General features: G+C 33.5%; 1 protein-coding gene across 2 annotated transcripts in view; it reads right to left on the bottom strand.

Moving 5' to 3' along the window:
• Window positions 1-1,020: 1,020 nt before the first annotated feature.
• VEGFC (vascular endothelial growth factor C) overlaps window positions 1,021-16,091 on the bottom strand; it is a 102,951-nt gene continuing 87,880 nt past the window's right edge. The window contains exons 5-7 of one of the 2 annotated variants that reach the window (XM_062213455.1): window positions 4,945-5,051; window positions 4,307-4,640; window positions 1,021-1,502 (exon numbers count right to left, since the gene is read on the bottom strand). In XM_062213455.1, the coding sequence (XP_062069439.1) occupies window positions 1,388-1,502; window positions 4,307-4,640; window positions 4,945-5,051 (556 nt within the window). In that variant the 3' untranslated portion in view covers window positions 1,021-1,387. The remainder of the gene's footprint in view (window positions 1,503-4,306; window positions 4,641-4,944; window positions 5,052-16,091) is intronic. The other variant, XM_062213456.1, reaches the window with a different exon arrangement.

Below are 16,091 nucleotides of genomic sequence, written 5' to 3'. Positions count from 1 at the left end.
TACATGAAAACAATCATACTTCATAAACTAGGTGCTAATGTTGTACAGCAGACACAACTGGAATTCAGTATACAACACATGTAAAATGTTTTAACTGTCAGTATATCAACTTCCTAATTATATATTGTGAAAAATTATTTATATTACAGCAAAACATACAGATAATAATATCTTGTATTTCTTAGTTACCTACAGTAACTTCAAATGTTGCCATTATATTAAATGTGTTACTTTCTGGAAAATTAACTTCATCCAGTTTGTGGAGAATTATCTTCTCCTCTCAGGACTAATTAATTTATATGATACTTATGTCTCATGTACATATAATTCAATCTCTGTTGACAGGCAAACTGTGCATTTGGTTGTATTTATGCAGGCAAATTATTTGTTCCCAGAGAAAAGTACTTTACTGTGATGTCCTTTTAAACACTGAAACAACTTCTGACTGAAGTGTTTCCTTTTAAATTTATATGACCATTTAAATATTATTTCTAGTTTCTTTTAACTGCTGGATAGGGGCACTTCAGCTCACAAAATTCATTTTAGTGAGCTAGAAAAAAGTTAAATATTTGGAAAAGATTATTCTTGAATCTTTTGAGAAAATATGTTAAATCCATTTTTAATACACACTGAAGGGTTGAGTACCAAGTTAGAGTCTGAGATCTTAGCATACTGAATAACTTTTAATCCCATGGACATGCTAGGCAGACTATCTTACAAAGGGTTCTATATTGATTCATAAGATTTTAGGTTCAAAAGTATCAGGTGTTAAGCCAGCCATTATAACTAATAGATGAATTTACAGACAATGCAGTAGCACACTGTTGTCCCTCTGAAACTTTTTCTTATAGGGTCACAATTGCATAATTATAAAATATGCTATTTGCTAAGGGAAAAAGAAAAAGGGACAGGGCACTTCTGAGTTTTCATGATACCAGTTTTTGCTTATTATGGAAGGCGGTAATGGACTCAACTTACCAACTTATAATTCAATATTCATTTTTATTTAAAACATATTTGCAAGATATAAAAATATTGATCACAGTGAGCTTTACCAATTGTTATTGCTATAAAAATGAATGCAGAAACAATATTTTTAGTGGAAATAAATTATATAGTCATTATTCTTTTTTAAAAAATCACTAGAGGAAAAAAAAACAAAACTAGGCTGTTTGGTCATTGGGAGGAAACCAGTCTTTAAAAGAGGCCTTTTGCAGATGAGCTCCAGTCCATTTCTGTAACGTTATCCACACAGGTGGTTCAGGAAACATTGACTTTTGCCTTTGTGACAAGGTCCCACAAGGGTCTCTCTGTTCATAAACAGTTCTGCTGTGATAACAACAGTTTTCCATGAGAGAAAAATGGTGACTCGGGAAACAGTACAAACTTAGTTCATGTGTGGTCTTTTCCAGTATGAAGGGACACAGCGACATACTTCTTCACTAAATGACAGTCCCTGCTCGCAATGCTTCAGTCGATTTGTACATGGTCGTCTGTAACAGCTAGGAAAACACAGAGAAACACACTTTTGTTAAATACCAAGGCAGTGAATTCATCAGGCAAAGCATGTAGTTTCGTGTTTTTCAACATTTCAGACTAGAACAAAATTACCAATTTCATTATAAAATTGTTTGTATGTTTACAAGTGTTTATAAAGTTTGTGCTTAGAATTACAAAATTCAAGAGGAATGGAGAAGCCTGAGGAATGTTTTGCTTGCTGATAGAACAAATGAAAGAATGGGATGTTTTAAGCCTCATTTCTTTTGAAGTGCTCTGCTTTGTGGAGGAAAGTAACACATGTGATCACACAGCATGACAGAATTCACAAGAGTCTGGGACTGGTTTGGGACTCAGAACTCCAGGAGATTAAACCCAGGCATCTTGGCAGGACTGTCCTCAGTGAGCAGTCCTATCCTCACTCTTGCTTCCCTACTCAGCAGCTGGCTGCATGATGGAGATTCTCTCTCCCATCTCCACCTGGGCTCCAACTCAGACAGATGAGATCTTGGGCAAGTGGAGGGCCAGGACAGTATTTACAACTATAGGTCCTTCTCTTCCCATCCTAAACTTTCAACTTGCGGTAGTTATGAAGGGGAAAATTACCAATTAGTTAATCTGTTGGCAGCTCTGTGGCTCTGAAGAATTGGCACTCTTCTCTGAAGAACTTTTTGCAGCATGAGTGTTGCATGAGTACGTTATGAGAGTGTTGCAGAACAAGTGGGAATGGGTGCACATGGAAAGATATGAGATGATCTGAGGTGGAAATCAAAAGTAGACTACAAAAAGTCCTATACATTTAGCTTAATTTCATTTATTTTACCTCCTAAACACAAATTCAAGGTTATAAGACAACGGGTGTTCCTTTACTAAAATGAGACACAATTTCCAATGATTAATGAAAGCTGTTGTTTCAAACAGTGGACCAAGGAATATATGCTCGGTCTATCAAACTTTCAGAGTAAATATTAAGAGAGAACGAGGGGGGATATATATATTCAAAATACTAAATTTTCTCTTTTGCTGCATTTAATACCACAAAACCTATAATCATATACTTGGAAAAATTAACATAGGAAGGGTTACAGTAAACAGAAAACATTATAAAAGAATATATATAATTAAGAAGTATAATCATAGAAGTCTTCTATTATATGTTATGCTAATTAAGAATTCTGTAGAAAAACGGCTGCATAGAGACATAAAAGTTTCAGGGTTTTCAATATAAACTAGACTCATTCAGGAAAGATTCAATGTAAAAATGTTTCCTAAATTTATCATGTCTCATCCTGAATATCCTGAGCATTTTTGAAAAGATCCTTATGATAATTAGAATATGGTTATGCAGTAAAATTGGAATTAAGTTACTGCTAAAAATATTCTAAAGATGAAATAAAAGGATTCCTAAAAGGTAATCTGCAACAATAAGGGAAGAAAAAAATATAATCAATGAGAATACCGAGATACATCAAAGTCTCTTTACGCAGTAGCTAAATTGTAAATGTAGAGAGAACATCAGAAGCATAAATTAAAAGCAGAGCATAACACTCCTGAGAGTCAAAAAGACAGACTCTATTTACCTGAGGGGACAATAATAGGCATTAGTAAAGATACTAAATTATAAATGAATAACATACAAGTTTTAGCTGTTGAAAGGGTGTTATAAACCATATTTAAAGAGTAGACAGAAGAGACTCCTATGAACATGACTAAAACCAAACTGTCTGAAAATTAAGTGAACAACCAGGAAAGTGCAATTTTATTTTAGGCAAAGAACAGGAAAACTTAAAGAAAAAAAAATCCACAGAAACGACAGGTTACATTAAACCAAAATTACTCATTGGATTTAGAAATTGTAAGGTTACTGACACCTCACAGAGAACATTAACAGAATTCTAGGCTGTAGAAAACCAGCAGAGTTGAATGAATGGGAGATGAAAGAAAGGTGAATTCTAATGCCAAATACCTAGTTACTGGGCAACTTTGAACAGGACCCAGAGGTTGGTTGCCAAAGTACACTCAGCATCACAGATGCCAACAAAACAGAAGAAATCAGAAACATTTAGAAAATGATAGAAGAAGAAAACAGAGATGAGGATGCATAAGTTAGGGAAGATAAAAGCATGATCGGTGGAGTAAATAGAAGAAATGTGGGAGAAAATACCAACAGCACAGATCTGCCTTAAACAGATCACCTTATTCTTTGAAGTTAAAGAATTTCTCAGACTAACACAGAACATTCTTGAGTCCACTAATCTTACTTTTTTTCTTGATGAAGAAGAGAACAAAACCAAGGTTTATGAAGTAAGTTTTCAGTAACCTTTAACAACATATTAACTGGTCTCTCCAATTCCATTACTTAGTATACATATTTCTAGATATAATTCTACAGTGAATGGTAGTATTCTATCTTTTTTGAGTTTTTGCATAAAAATCGTCTGTACTTAGAATAGTTTTCCTAAATTCCATGTGAAGGTGTAATGATTTTTGTTGGGGGTGAGTGTGAGTGCTTACATGTATTTTGTAAATTTTTTGCAAGATCATCAGTTCCTTAGCCTCTGGGTTAAGGATGTAGATTTTACTCTGAATTTGGACCTGATTTGGGTCTCCAAGGCAGCTTGTCTCACATTTTTGGGAGCAAAGTATCTCATGAAAGTTTAGCATTAGTTAATGAAAATGCTAGAATTTGTCTTCCAGAACTTATTGGCTACATTCTGATAAATGCTAGTTTCGGTTATGAAACCTGCTTTTACTTGAGAACATTTTATTTCCAGTATGAAACCTTACACTATTTCTAAAGAACTCTTACCTGCATGTTTGATGTTGGAATTTCTTTCCTTTTAGGAAGCATTTTTGTGGGTTTTCTGTACATTCACAGGCACATTTTCCAGGATTGAGGGGCTGGTTTCTTGGACAGGTTCTTTTACATACACACTGGCATGTGTTTTCATCAAATTCTTTGTTGGCCCCACATGAGCTGGGGAAAAGTTTGTTTTTACAGACACACTGGCATGAGTTTCTGTCGAGTTCTTTGTGGGGTCCACAGCTGGAAGGCCGAAGGCCTCCTTTGCAGACACACTGACAAGTCTCTTCATCCAGCTCCTTGTTGGGTCCACAGATGTCATGAAATCCATCTGCAGAGTCTAGACAAACACAGAACATCCTGACTATACCTTAGTTGGTTCTGGTATGGGATAATTAAAGCATTTTAAAAATCTTCCTTTTTATGTTTCTCATTAAGTGGTTATGTACAAACATGGGTATGTTCCTTTACAAAAAAGTTCAAAACAATACCAAGATGAATAAAAAAAAAAATGCTCCATTTTGTAGTCACTTATTTCAAAGAATGATGATCTGAATATTGCACATGTGGTTTTAATATTAAATTATGTGTTAATCAAAATATAGACTCTTGGCCTTTAGTTTTTGAAATATTATTCCGCTTACCATCTCCAGCATTTGAAGAAAAAATAAAGTCTTGCTGAGCCAGGCATCTGCAGATGTGATTATTCCACATGTAATTTGGGGGGCAAGTCTTGTTTGTTGCATCACACCTTTGGAAGAAACAGACAGGTTTAAGGAATGGTATAACTAGTACCTGGATGCGATCACTGGCTTTCCTCTCTTATGTTTTATATATCAGTACGTGCCTCTAAAAAAGCTTTGAAAGATATAAGCATATATAAAATGATATGTGAAGTAGCCTTTCAAACTACTCCCACCCACACTTGCATTCGAATTCTAATTTCAGTGGAGACCACTGTTAGTGGTATAGTCTTAAGATGCCAGTCTTTCCTGCTTTAATCAAATTCATTAATTTTTATAATTACATCATATTTTATTTTGTAAAAAAGATGCAATAAAGCCTTTTTATTACTCAAAATTCCTTTTTTCCACTAAACAATATATTATGGGAAATGTATATATAATTTTATAAAGTTTTGCTACTTTTTAGTGTCTGCATCATATTCCATAAAAGCGAGGACTATTTGCATTTTATTAATACATTATAGTATCTATTTAAGTGATCCAAGTTTTTGGCTTCTTCAAACTATGGTTTGTGATTATTTTAAAACTTGCTGTATATGAGTGAAATGGTCATCTTTTGATTTGAGTATTGTTAATAGCTCTGGCCTATATTCCTGTTGAACTAGGGTCTTTACTTTTACTTGTTAAACTCTTTATTTGGAAGAGCATTAAGCCTTTGACTACTATGTAAATAAAAATATGGTATCTCAAAAATTGAGAAACAAGAAAAAGAAAGAAAGGGGGGAAGAGGGAGGAAGGAAGGAAGAAGAAATATGAAGAGAGAGAAGAATGGATATGTTCTTATATTCCTAGAATTGTACATATGAAAAACAGATATTGATCTTAAAAAACTTGAGCTCTTTGCCAAAAATAGATAAAAGAAACATCTATACAAGAGGGTACTTCAAAAGGTTTGTGGAAAATATAATTTAAAAAAGTTTACTTTGATGCACCAATTTTTGAGATTCATGCATTTTTTCACAATTACACATCTTCTGTGAACCTCTGACTGCTAATATACATATCCTTGTTATTTTGTTATGAAACATAGCTCTCCAGAGTTGTAAAGCCCCATTATTGAAGATTTCTATTCTGTGCTCCATCGAAAAGTTACTACTAAGCATGTTTTTGTTACGTTGTTCTGGCTTTCCCTCTCTTCCCTCTTCCCACTCCTCCTTTCTGATCCTCCTTCCACCTTCCTTTCTTCCTTATTTATTTTATTAGAAATTATGAACATATGTGTCTGGACTTCAGTCAAGTGTTCTAAATATTGCTTGGATGCTTTGCTATCCCACTTTTGGCTCATTGGGACACCTGTGTGTTTGTGCCTTTACTGATATCAGCCCTTTACTTTGACAGATTCTGTGCTGTCCAGGATGAACAGATATCATAAAATCATCTTGCTCATTTTTCTCTTTCACACCTGGAACCAATATTTCTACAAGGATCCCTAGTTCTTTTAGTTGGAAATTGATATTTAGAGGCTACTATTTGAGATAAGATGTGTTCAGTGCCATACAATTACATTTCTAGATCTCATAGGGTAGATCTAGAAAAGTAGAATGTTTCCCGAGTTAATGTTTACCCCAAAAAAAGATTCTTAGTTTTTTTTTAAACTTTTATTTAATGAATATAAATTTCCAAAGCACAGCTTATGGATTACAATGGGTCCCCTCCCCATAACTTCCCTCCCACCCGCAACCTTAGTTTTTAATTATCAAATTACACAGTGTATCTAAACCTATAACTATTTCATTTTTAGATTGATGTTGGTGGTACACATCAAATGGAAACATTTATTTGTGTCTTTCACACTGGTACAATATCATAAACCACATTACAGGTGGCAAAGTATTCTTACATTTCAAATTGGTGGAATATAAGAATAGTGTGTAGAAATCTGAAGAAGTGCTCTGAATGGTTCAGATATTCCTAAGGAAATCTTCACTGAGTTATACTCAGTGTGATAGTATACCTTTCATTGAAAATAGGCTGACATCTCATAACACTATATGAAAAGAATTTCTGAATAGAAGAAAAAGCAAATCTGAATTTTCAACTATATTTTCTGTCAGCTTGAAAATCACCTCTGAGGATTTATCAATGCTTTCCTGCTTAGCAGTCTCTACAGCAGCTCCAAGATGCAGGTTATCTCTATCACTTACTTTCAGCATGACAGTTTGGCTAAAATCACCCCCTAACCCTTCACACCATCACCTTCGGCAAGCAGTCAATGACTGCTGACTCTTATCACCTCATCTTTCTGTGACCTTCTTCAAGGGTCATGTCTCCTTCAGCTTGATGAAGAGCATTCTATTACAAGTGATTTCTTGAATTAATTTTAATTTTCAAATAACTTTCTGATCATTGTGTGTTATTTGCTACACTGCATAATAAATTAACAGCTTGTCCTACACCAGGCAAACAGTCCATGTCACTACACACAAATCAACAGGTGTGTTAATAACGGTAATGACTGCTGACCAGGAAACAAAGTCTAAGCATTTTAGATCCCATCAAAATAGCAATCATTATTGTTTATAAATATTTTAATAAATATTTTATAGGAAATCAGCCATGTTTGAAGGTTACCTGTAATTTGTCACAATTTTCCCCATTTAAGCAATAAAAATCTGATCCTTCCGTGTGTTTGGGGGAATATATTATCAATCTTAAGAGATTCCTGTAAGGTTTTTAGGGAAATGAAGTATTCATATTGTTACTATCAAACATAAATTAACATTGCTGGGATTTTAACTTTATCCTTTTGATTTTTTTTTTTTTAATTTTTTGACAGGCAGAGTGGACAGTGAGAGAGAGACAGAGAGAAAGGTCTTCCTTTTGCCGTTGGTTCACCCTCCAATGGCCGCCGCGGTAGCGCGCTGCGGCCGGCGCACCGATGGCAGGAGCCAGGTGCTTCTCCTGGTCTCCCATGGGGTGCAGAGCCCAAACACTTGGGCCATCCTCCACTGCACTCCCTGGCCACAGCAGAGAGCTGGCCTGGAAGAGGGGCAACCGGGACAGGATCGGTGCCCCGACCGGGACTAGAACCCGGTGTGCCGGCGCCGCAAGGCGGAGGATTAGCCTGTTGAGCCACGGCGCCGGCCTATCCTTTTGATTTTAAAGAATTCCATGAAAATTTTGGCTTCTCAGTATTTTAATATAAACATGATTATGCTTTATCCTGCATATAGTATATGATTTTATTTTTATTTTTAGTTATTAAAGATATAAAACCTATATGTAATTATCAGAATGAAGACTAAGAGAAAATGCATATTCAGGAAGATCTTTCTGGCTGATGTCCCCTGAATGCTGCTCCTCATACTGGCTTACCAGCTTCCATGTTGAGTGCTTCTTTTAGGAAAAAAAAATATGTACATATTTTTCCTTATTTTGCTACACAGAAAATAATGCCCCTTATATACTATTTTAAAACTCTTTTTTCATTTAACAATATTTCCTGAAGAATATTCTATCTTCTTAATATTTTAGATAACTTCAGGAGTAAATCTCTACTTATTACATATTTATCATCATTTCCTTGGTTTGTCAGCAATGTACATTGCCTAGAAAAAATGTAGACAGTACTTTTGTTTCACAAAAACAGTATCATCACTTTCAAATAACATTTTGTTAAAACCTTATCATCCTTCCATCAAATATAACACAACTGATGTTTAGTTGTATAATGAATTAATTCTGATTCCATGTACTCATAATTCCTTTATAGATGGTAAAATCATTTTGGCCATGTACCTCATTGCTGACCTATTCAAAGTTTAAGTAACATACTGACATGGTATTAACAAGTGGGAACAATACAGTGGGTGTGGCAATAAGTATTTATCAATATGTAATTTATATTGCCAGTTTTTCAAGTGTTGATTTCAATCCACTGGTGGATCTTTAAATCAATTCCAAAGGCTGGGAAATGCATTTTTTAATGTAATATAATGGAATAAAATGAAATAAAATACTAGACTGAATGTGGTAAAGACTGTTTTCTGAAATACTGTTTCAATTATATATATGTGACTGTGTGTATAGATACACACAGTAATTTGCATAGACATTCACTCACCCATCCCTACACACACACACATACACACACACTCACACACATATACAACTTCTTCCTCTCCCACAGGTTTGACTGTGTGTATGTATATCTGTGTACTTGCTTGCTATGTCAAATATATTTGTTTTTACTTACAAAATGGATGTAACTAGAGACCATTATGCCTCATGAAATAAGTCAGTCCCAAAAGACAAATATCACGTGTTTTCTTTGATATATGGTAGTTTACATAGTATAGAAAAAAAATTCCAGTTTACAAGAATTAAACATCTTATGAGTTGATTATGTTTATAGACCTTGTCTATATTCCTGTGGAACCGTGGCCTTTCTATTTTTTACTTGTTGAATATTATGGTTAGTGCTTTAAGCCTGTGATTATAAAGTAAATTAAAAGTATGTTATTAAAAAATTAAAGGAAAAAAAGAAAGGAATGAAGGAGGGTGGGGGATGGATTATGATTATCTTCTTAGGAATGTATTTATGAACTAAATGAAATTTATTCTCTTTATACTAATAAAAATTTAAAAATTGACTGACAAAATACAGATCTAATCTACTTAAATGGCAAAAAGTGTCAATAATCATCTTAATCTTTAGCCTAAGTGATAGTAGTGAATAATGGGATCTGCTCCTGCAGGAGTATGTGTTAATACCCCTGTGCTTAAACTCTAAATACATTCACAAAATTGTCCTGTAAGTATGAAAACAAAACAATTTCCTGTCTCATGTCAGGAAAAAAACACATGGTTTCCCCTTTACTATTTCATTGTCTTCAAAATACAAAGTATTACCTTATGGAAATATTACACAAAACACATGCTAGTTTTATATAATTAAATAATTAATTTGCATAATCTGGTTAAACTAACTCTTGCTTTTGCATGTTGAATAACAACATAGACCTTATTACAACAATATTACATTTGAAGTATTATTGGCAATACAAACTTTTCTTACCCAGAAAACTTCTATTTAAGTTATACAACAAAAAATATGCATTTTATAAATACAAATTTAGAAACAGTGATTCTTCCCACCCTACCTTAACTCTCATCCGCACTCCCACCCTTCTTCCTCTTCTCTTAATCAATTATTATTAAGAATAATATTAATAATATTAATCAATTGTCAAGAATAATAATATTAAGAATTATATTAATCAATTAAATATTAAATTATTATGATTTTATTGTTATATTATAGTCATTATAATTATTAATTATATAATTACCAGGTTATTGATTCTTAATTATAATAATCTATTATTAAGAATAATTATAATAATATGATATTAATCATAATATAATATAATATAATATAACATTACTCCTATTCTTATTTTTAACTAAGATTTATTTTCAATTAACTTTATATACATGAGATTAACTCTACACTAAGTAAAGAGTTCAACAAATAGTATGAAAACAAAAACTGCTCCTCAACAAGGGCTGTTCAAAGTCATTACAAACTTGATGTTACTGACTAATTATGATTTTCTTAATGGGAACTAAATACTTTCATTTCTAACAGTCTTAAAACAATTTACATTTCGAACGATCTTAAAACAATTCACATTTCTGAAAAGTGTGACTTGAGAAGCTTTACCAAAAATAAGAAATTACGGGGCCAGAGCTGTGCCTGCCTGCAGCACCAGCATCATATTTGGGCACCATTCCTGAATCAGCTGCTCCTTTTCTGATTCAGCCCTCTGCTTATGGCCTGTGAAATCAGTGGAGGATAACCCAAGAGCTTGGAACCCTGCACCCGCGTGGAAAACCTGGAAGAAGCTCCTGGCTCCTGGCTTCAGATCGGCTCAGTTCTGACCACTGTGGCCATTTGGAGAGTGAACCAGTGGATGGAAGATCTCTCTCTATGTCTCCCCCTCTCTTTAATTCTGCCTCTCAAATAAATAAATAAATACTTTTTAAAAATAAGAAACTATTACTTATGAATTTTGACATATTTTAATGTTGAAATTTGAAATATTCCTAGACACTACTGAATTAAATAAATACATATTTGGATACCACAAATTTCCACAATTCCTAAATGAAGTTCCTTGATCCAAACAGGAATAGCACAGTCCTAGAACTTAAGATTTTTTAAGTGAAAAAGAACAGAGGAAACATTTCCAAAATATTGCTATTTTAGAATGAAAAGAAATTCTGTCACATCGGATGGGTTTACAACACTTCACTTACTGTTTCTGTGTTTAAGCTCTAAAGCACTTTTGTCCTATAGAAATTTCTCTTCAAGTTCTGAATATTATTCTGTAATCTAGTAGGTATAAAAGCATACTCCTAGTTTTTACCAGTAAACTTGTTTTGTGCAGTACATTTATAAAACATATGGATTCAGACATGCTTTGTCTACAAAATAAAGCAGAGAATGTTGCAACTATTTGTAATACTTTGTTGAGAATCATTTGTCTACAAAGTAAAGCAGAGAATTTTGCAACTATTTGTAATATACATCTTTGTTGAGAAACATGTCATCATATTAACTTTCCTATTTTCCCCCATAAATACAACCAAAATTATTTTATTAACTATTTCAAATGTCACTTGACTTTCATTTGGGAGTTACTGCCTTTTCCTGGTTAAAATAGAGGAGCAAACGTAAGGGCATATATATTTCTGAAATTTAAGAACAGTGAATTAATGCTTAAATCAATCTTATTTAGTCATTTACCTTGCCTTAGAAATTTTAAAAGATAATATTCTACCAATGTTATTTTATTATAATCTAAATTTAGGGTGATAACTTCTAACTTCTAAACTTTGAACACTGCAGAAAACTATTGTCTGCATGCTATTTTTATGCCACTTTCAGGCACTGGGACTCTTGGGATTTTAATAAACTTTGAGAATTTTTAACTTCCCAAACCCACACCCATGTAACTAGGATATGCTACCACATTTAGTTTAGCAGTAGTGAGAACTAAACTGGAATGTTATGGTTTTTCAAAGAACTATGATCTTTGTGCTAAATCTCTTTTCATTAGTTACCTTATATTTTCCAGCTTTATATTTATGATTGATATATCAAAAGTGTATAGCTTAATATGTACAAAATGATGTTGGAGATATATATGCATTGTGAAATAATAATGCAATCAAGCTACTTAAAATACACATCACTTCACCGTTACCTTTTTATTTTTGATAGTCAATAAGGCCTACTCTCTTAGAAAATTTTAGTGTGTAATACATTATTATTAACTATAGTTATGTTGCACATTGGGTCTCCAGAGCCCACTCATCTTATAACAGAGAGGCTGTACCAACACTCCACATTTCCACCTGCCCCCTGCTCTTCCATGTGGTTCCTATGAGTTCTACTTTTGTCTATATTAGTTGACAGGCACCTTCCAACACAAACACACACACACACACACACAGAGTGAGAGAAAGAGAGAGAGAAAGAGGCAGAAAGAGATAGAGAAAGACTGATTCTATCTATGGTTCATCCCCTAAATGTCTCCAATGTCAGGCTAGACTAAACTAAAAGCAGGGATCCAGGAATACAGTCCAGGTCTCCCATGTGGGTGGAGGAAGCCCAATTATTTACCTACTACCTCTCAAGATCTTCATTAGCAGGAAACTTGAATCAGATACCAGGGCCAGGAACAGAACCTAGGCACTCCATTGCAAATCTGGGTATCTTAACCACTGACTAAACTACTGGGCTACAAGCTGGCCCTAAGTTCTATGTTTTTAGATTATAGACATCAGTGAGTTCATATGCAATATTTGTTTTTCTGTGTCTGGCTTATTTCACTTAGTATAATGTTTTCCAAGTTCATCTATGTTGACATAAATTATAGGATCATGATATTATACTTCCTGTTAAAAAATTAATTCCACCTTGATTTGTATTTAACTTCTTATTGAACTACTTTACTAACCACTTTTGAAAATATTTCAATAGTCACTCCAAATGATTAACTTTACTTTAACATGAATTTAATCTGCAGTATTCAATGGCAATAAAAACAAATTGTTTCTATAGATGTGAATTGTGCTCTTAATAAATTAGTCCCCCTGGCAGCTCTTTTAGTAAGATATTTTCACAACAACCCAATAGATTGAACTTTTGCTACCATGTTGTACCTAAACTCCATAGCTGTGTGCCTTGAACAGCTATCCTACTCTATGTCTTGTAAAATATAGAGTGTGATCCGTTAACATTCATGAAAACTGTTTTTGAGAGCAGGTAATAGGAGCTCTACCCTCCTTTAGAGGATTAGCATATCATTCAGTGAGAAGTGCAGTAAGAAGATGTGTACTCCTTTAAGAACGCAGATAAGGGGAACTCTGACTACATTAATAATTTTGGTCTATTTCAAAATAGAGGTTTGGTTTCCAAAATGCCAGCAATGATATTTTCTCAACTTCAAATCAGTAATTATTTTATGAAAGAATTTAGATCCGGACCCTCCTTGCTCAAGATTTCTGTCTGAATAACAGCTGGAAGTCAACTATGTTCTTTCAATTTCAGAGACACAATGTCCTGGACAAAATGTCTCAACAGTTTTGTCCTTAATATCTTTGAATTGTGTTCATCTTGAGTTCATTTTGCTTATATTTTTGCAACAGTGATTAACGGTGAATGGAAAGTAGTTAAGTAAAAGTGGCCTTTATTTTAATGTTATAAAGTAACTTCTTCAGTAATACAAAAATCAATCAGAAATGCATTCATTTTACGATCTATATAAATCATTTAAAATGAAAAGGCACACATTTCACAATAAAATGCCCAAATAAAATAAATATGCCTATCTTTCCTTTCACTGATGATTACGGATTTCACATGAATTTGTGCCTGTATCTGTTTATGTCACTGTTTGTTTCTTTCCATTAACCTACTGAAATAAAGAATGATGGATGGAAATACAAAAGGAAGAAATGGTAGGTAACACTTATTAATGAAAACACCACTATTTAAATAATTTTCCTGACTTAATATTTGAAGGGCTAATAGAATAGTCACATAAAACTGAACTGATACACCTGACCTTCTCATTTTTAATGAATGCAAATAACTATTTTAGAGCAGTGGGCTTGCCAGTTGAAAAAAGGCCCCCTACCGTCTGAATCACACTGTGTAGTCACCAACTGGCTAAGCATATGACTGCTAAATTTGTGAGTTACATGGACATCACAAATGGAGATAGGAATACAGAGGAAGCAAATATTAATGCTCATGTTTTTGTTCTATTACTATGTTTCTTTACTTGGACATACAACATTGAAGGAAGTATTGGTAAATTTAAATAATGGAAGTCAATAATCATTGTATTTACAATTTTATGAGGTTTTGTTTTACATGGTGACAGAGAAATAAATATTCTTTTTGCTTCAACCTTGTCACTTGACCTCAAACAGTGTATATAGTAGTTCTATGAATAATGATGAACACATGAGTAAAACATGCCAATGCTATGAAATATATACAGACAAATAAGTTATTTATATTTAACAAGCATTTATTGTTTAGGGCAGTGCACTGTTTAGCTCACAACTTTATAATGTGTTACCTGCTTCACCTGTAAAATAAGGCTAACGTTACTACTGACCTCATAGATGAATTTTGTGAGGGTTTAATAAAACAAAAAGAGTTGAGAACATCTTTACAGCTCAATAACTTTGAGTGTTATCAACTGAATATTACCGAGAGTATTAGCTCTCCCCAAACACTCTCACAATCTAGCTTCACTTACAACATTTACAGGTGGTGACAAAGCCATGCAAGGGCAAAATTAATCCAGTAATTATGATGGTTTTCAAAAAGCAAAGGTAGCCCTGGTCTTTGGATGAGACAAATGCAGGAGTAAGACCTTTACTTGAACTCGGAGAAATGGATAGGACTTTGGAAAGTCAGAAAAGAAAAGGAACCTATTTCAACCCAGAGCCAGAATAGAAACAAGATACCGAGCAGGAAATGAGCTTGGTGACTTTGTGAAACACAGACTTGGTGAATAATGGGAGACAAAACGAGAAAGGAAGGCTGATGCCAGTACAGAATGATGAGAACTGTGTGCTCAATTCTTTGAACAGATGAAAATCACTAACTTCTCTGGTCAGATGAATGGAGTGATGTCTTTTAAAGCTTGCTTTGTGACATTACAAAGGAGTGGGAAAAAGACTGTATACTGGAGAACAGGTATGGAAACCATTGTATAAAATCAGATATATATCCAGAAGAAGTGAATGAAGGATGGAAGAGATAGAACGGAGATACAAATTTAGATGTGAACGATGTTAGAAGAGATACCTCTCCACCAGTAATCACTCATGTTTGGGTGTGATTTAAGAAGAAACAATTAATGATAACTGTGTTATTTCAAAGCTCCAAAGCAAAGGAAAGCACACTGCTACAAATAATGCAGAAATATAAGAATTTAATGTCTTTAGTTCTGTACTTACAGCTAATATATTATAGCAATGTAAGACTGGTTTAGATAAATACTTACATTGTGAGCCAGATATAGTTAGGTTTTCAAATGTCATTTTGAAAATCGTGAATACAAAGATAATGGTTCAAAGTCTCAAAGAGAAGCAGGAATAGGAAAGTCAATGGGATTCTTTTTTTTTTTTCATTTTTTTTGTTTTGTTTTTGTACATGTTAGGAATCAAATTGGTATTTAAGTTTTAGACCCGTTGCAATTGAAGCACTTGGCAGAAGTATCTAGTAGGCTGCTGGAATAACAAAAAATGTAAGCATATTTTTGGTCTTGAAGTTTTAACTTTTGTTATAACATGGGGTATTAAAAATTTGGTTATTTAGTTTTATTATGCCTTTAGAAAAAATTTGTTTCTAAGTTGTTGATGTTCAGATTAGTCTCTTAGAATACCCTTTTTTTAAAAAAAAATAGGCATAATTATTACTTTATTATCCAGTGTCATGTTTGCTTTAAATGTGTATGTTTTGTTGAAAATCTAGAGAAATCTTTAGGGGGGAAATAGTTCCAATAATTTTCTTT

This window comes from Lepus europaeus, chromosome 16 (genome assembly GCF_033115175.1).
Source record: "Lepus europaeus isolate LE1 chromosome 16, mLepTim1.pri, whole genome shotgun sequence".
NCBI classification, from domain to species: Eukaryota; Metazoa; Chordata; class Mammalia; order Lagomorpha; family Leporidae; genus Lepus; species Lepus europaeus.
This window is presented reverse-complemented; position numbering and strand designations above follow the sequence as displayed.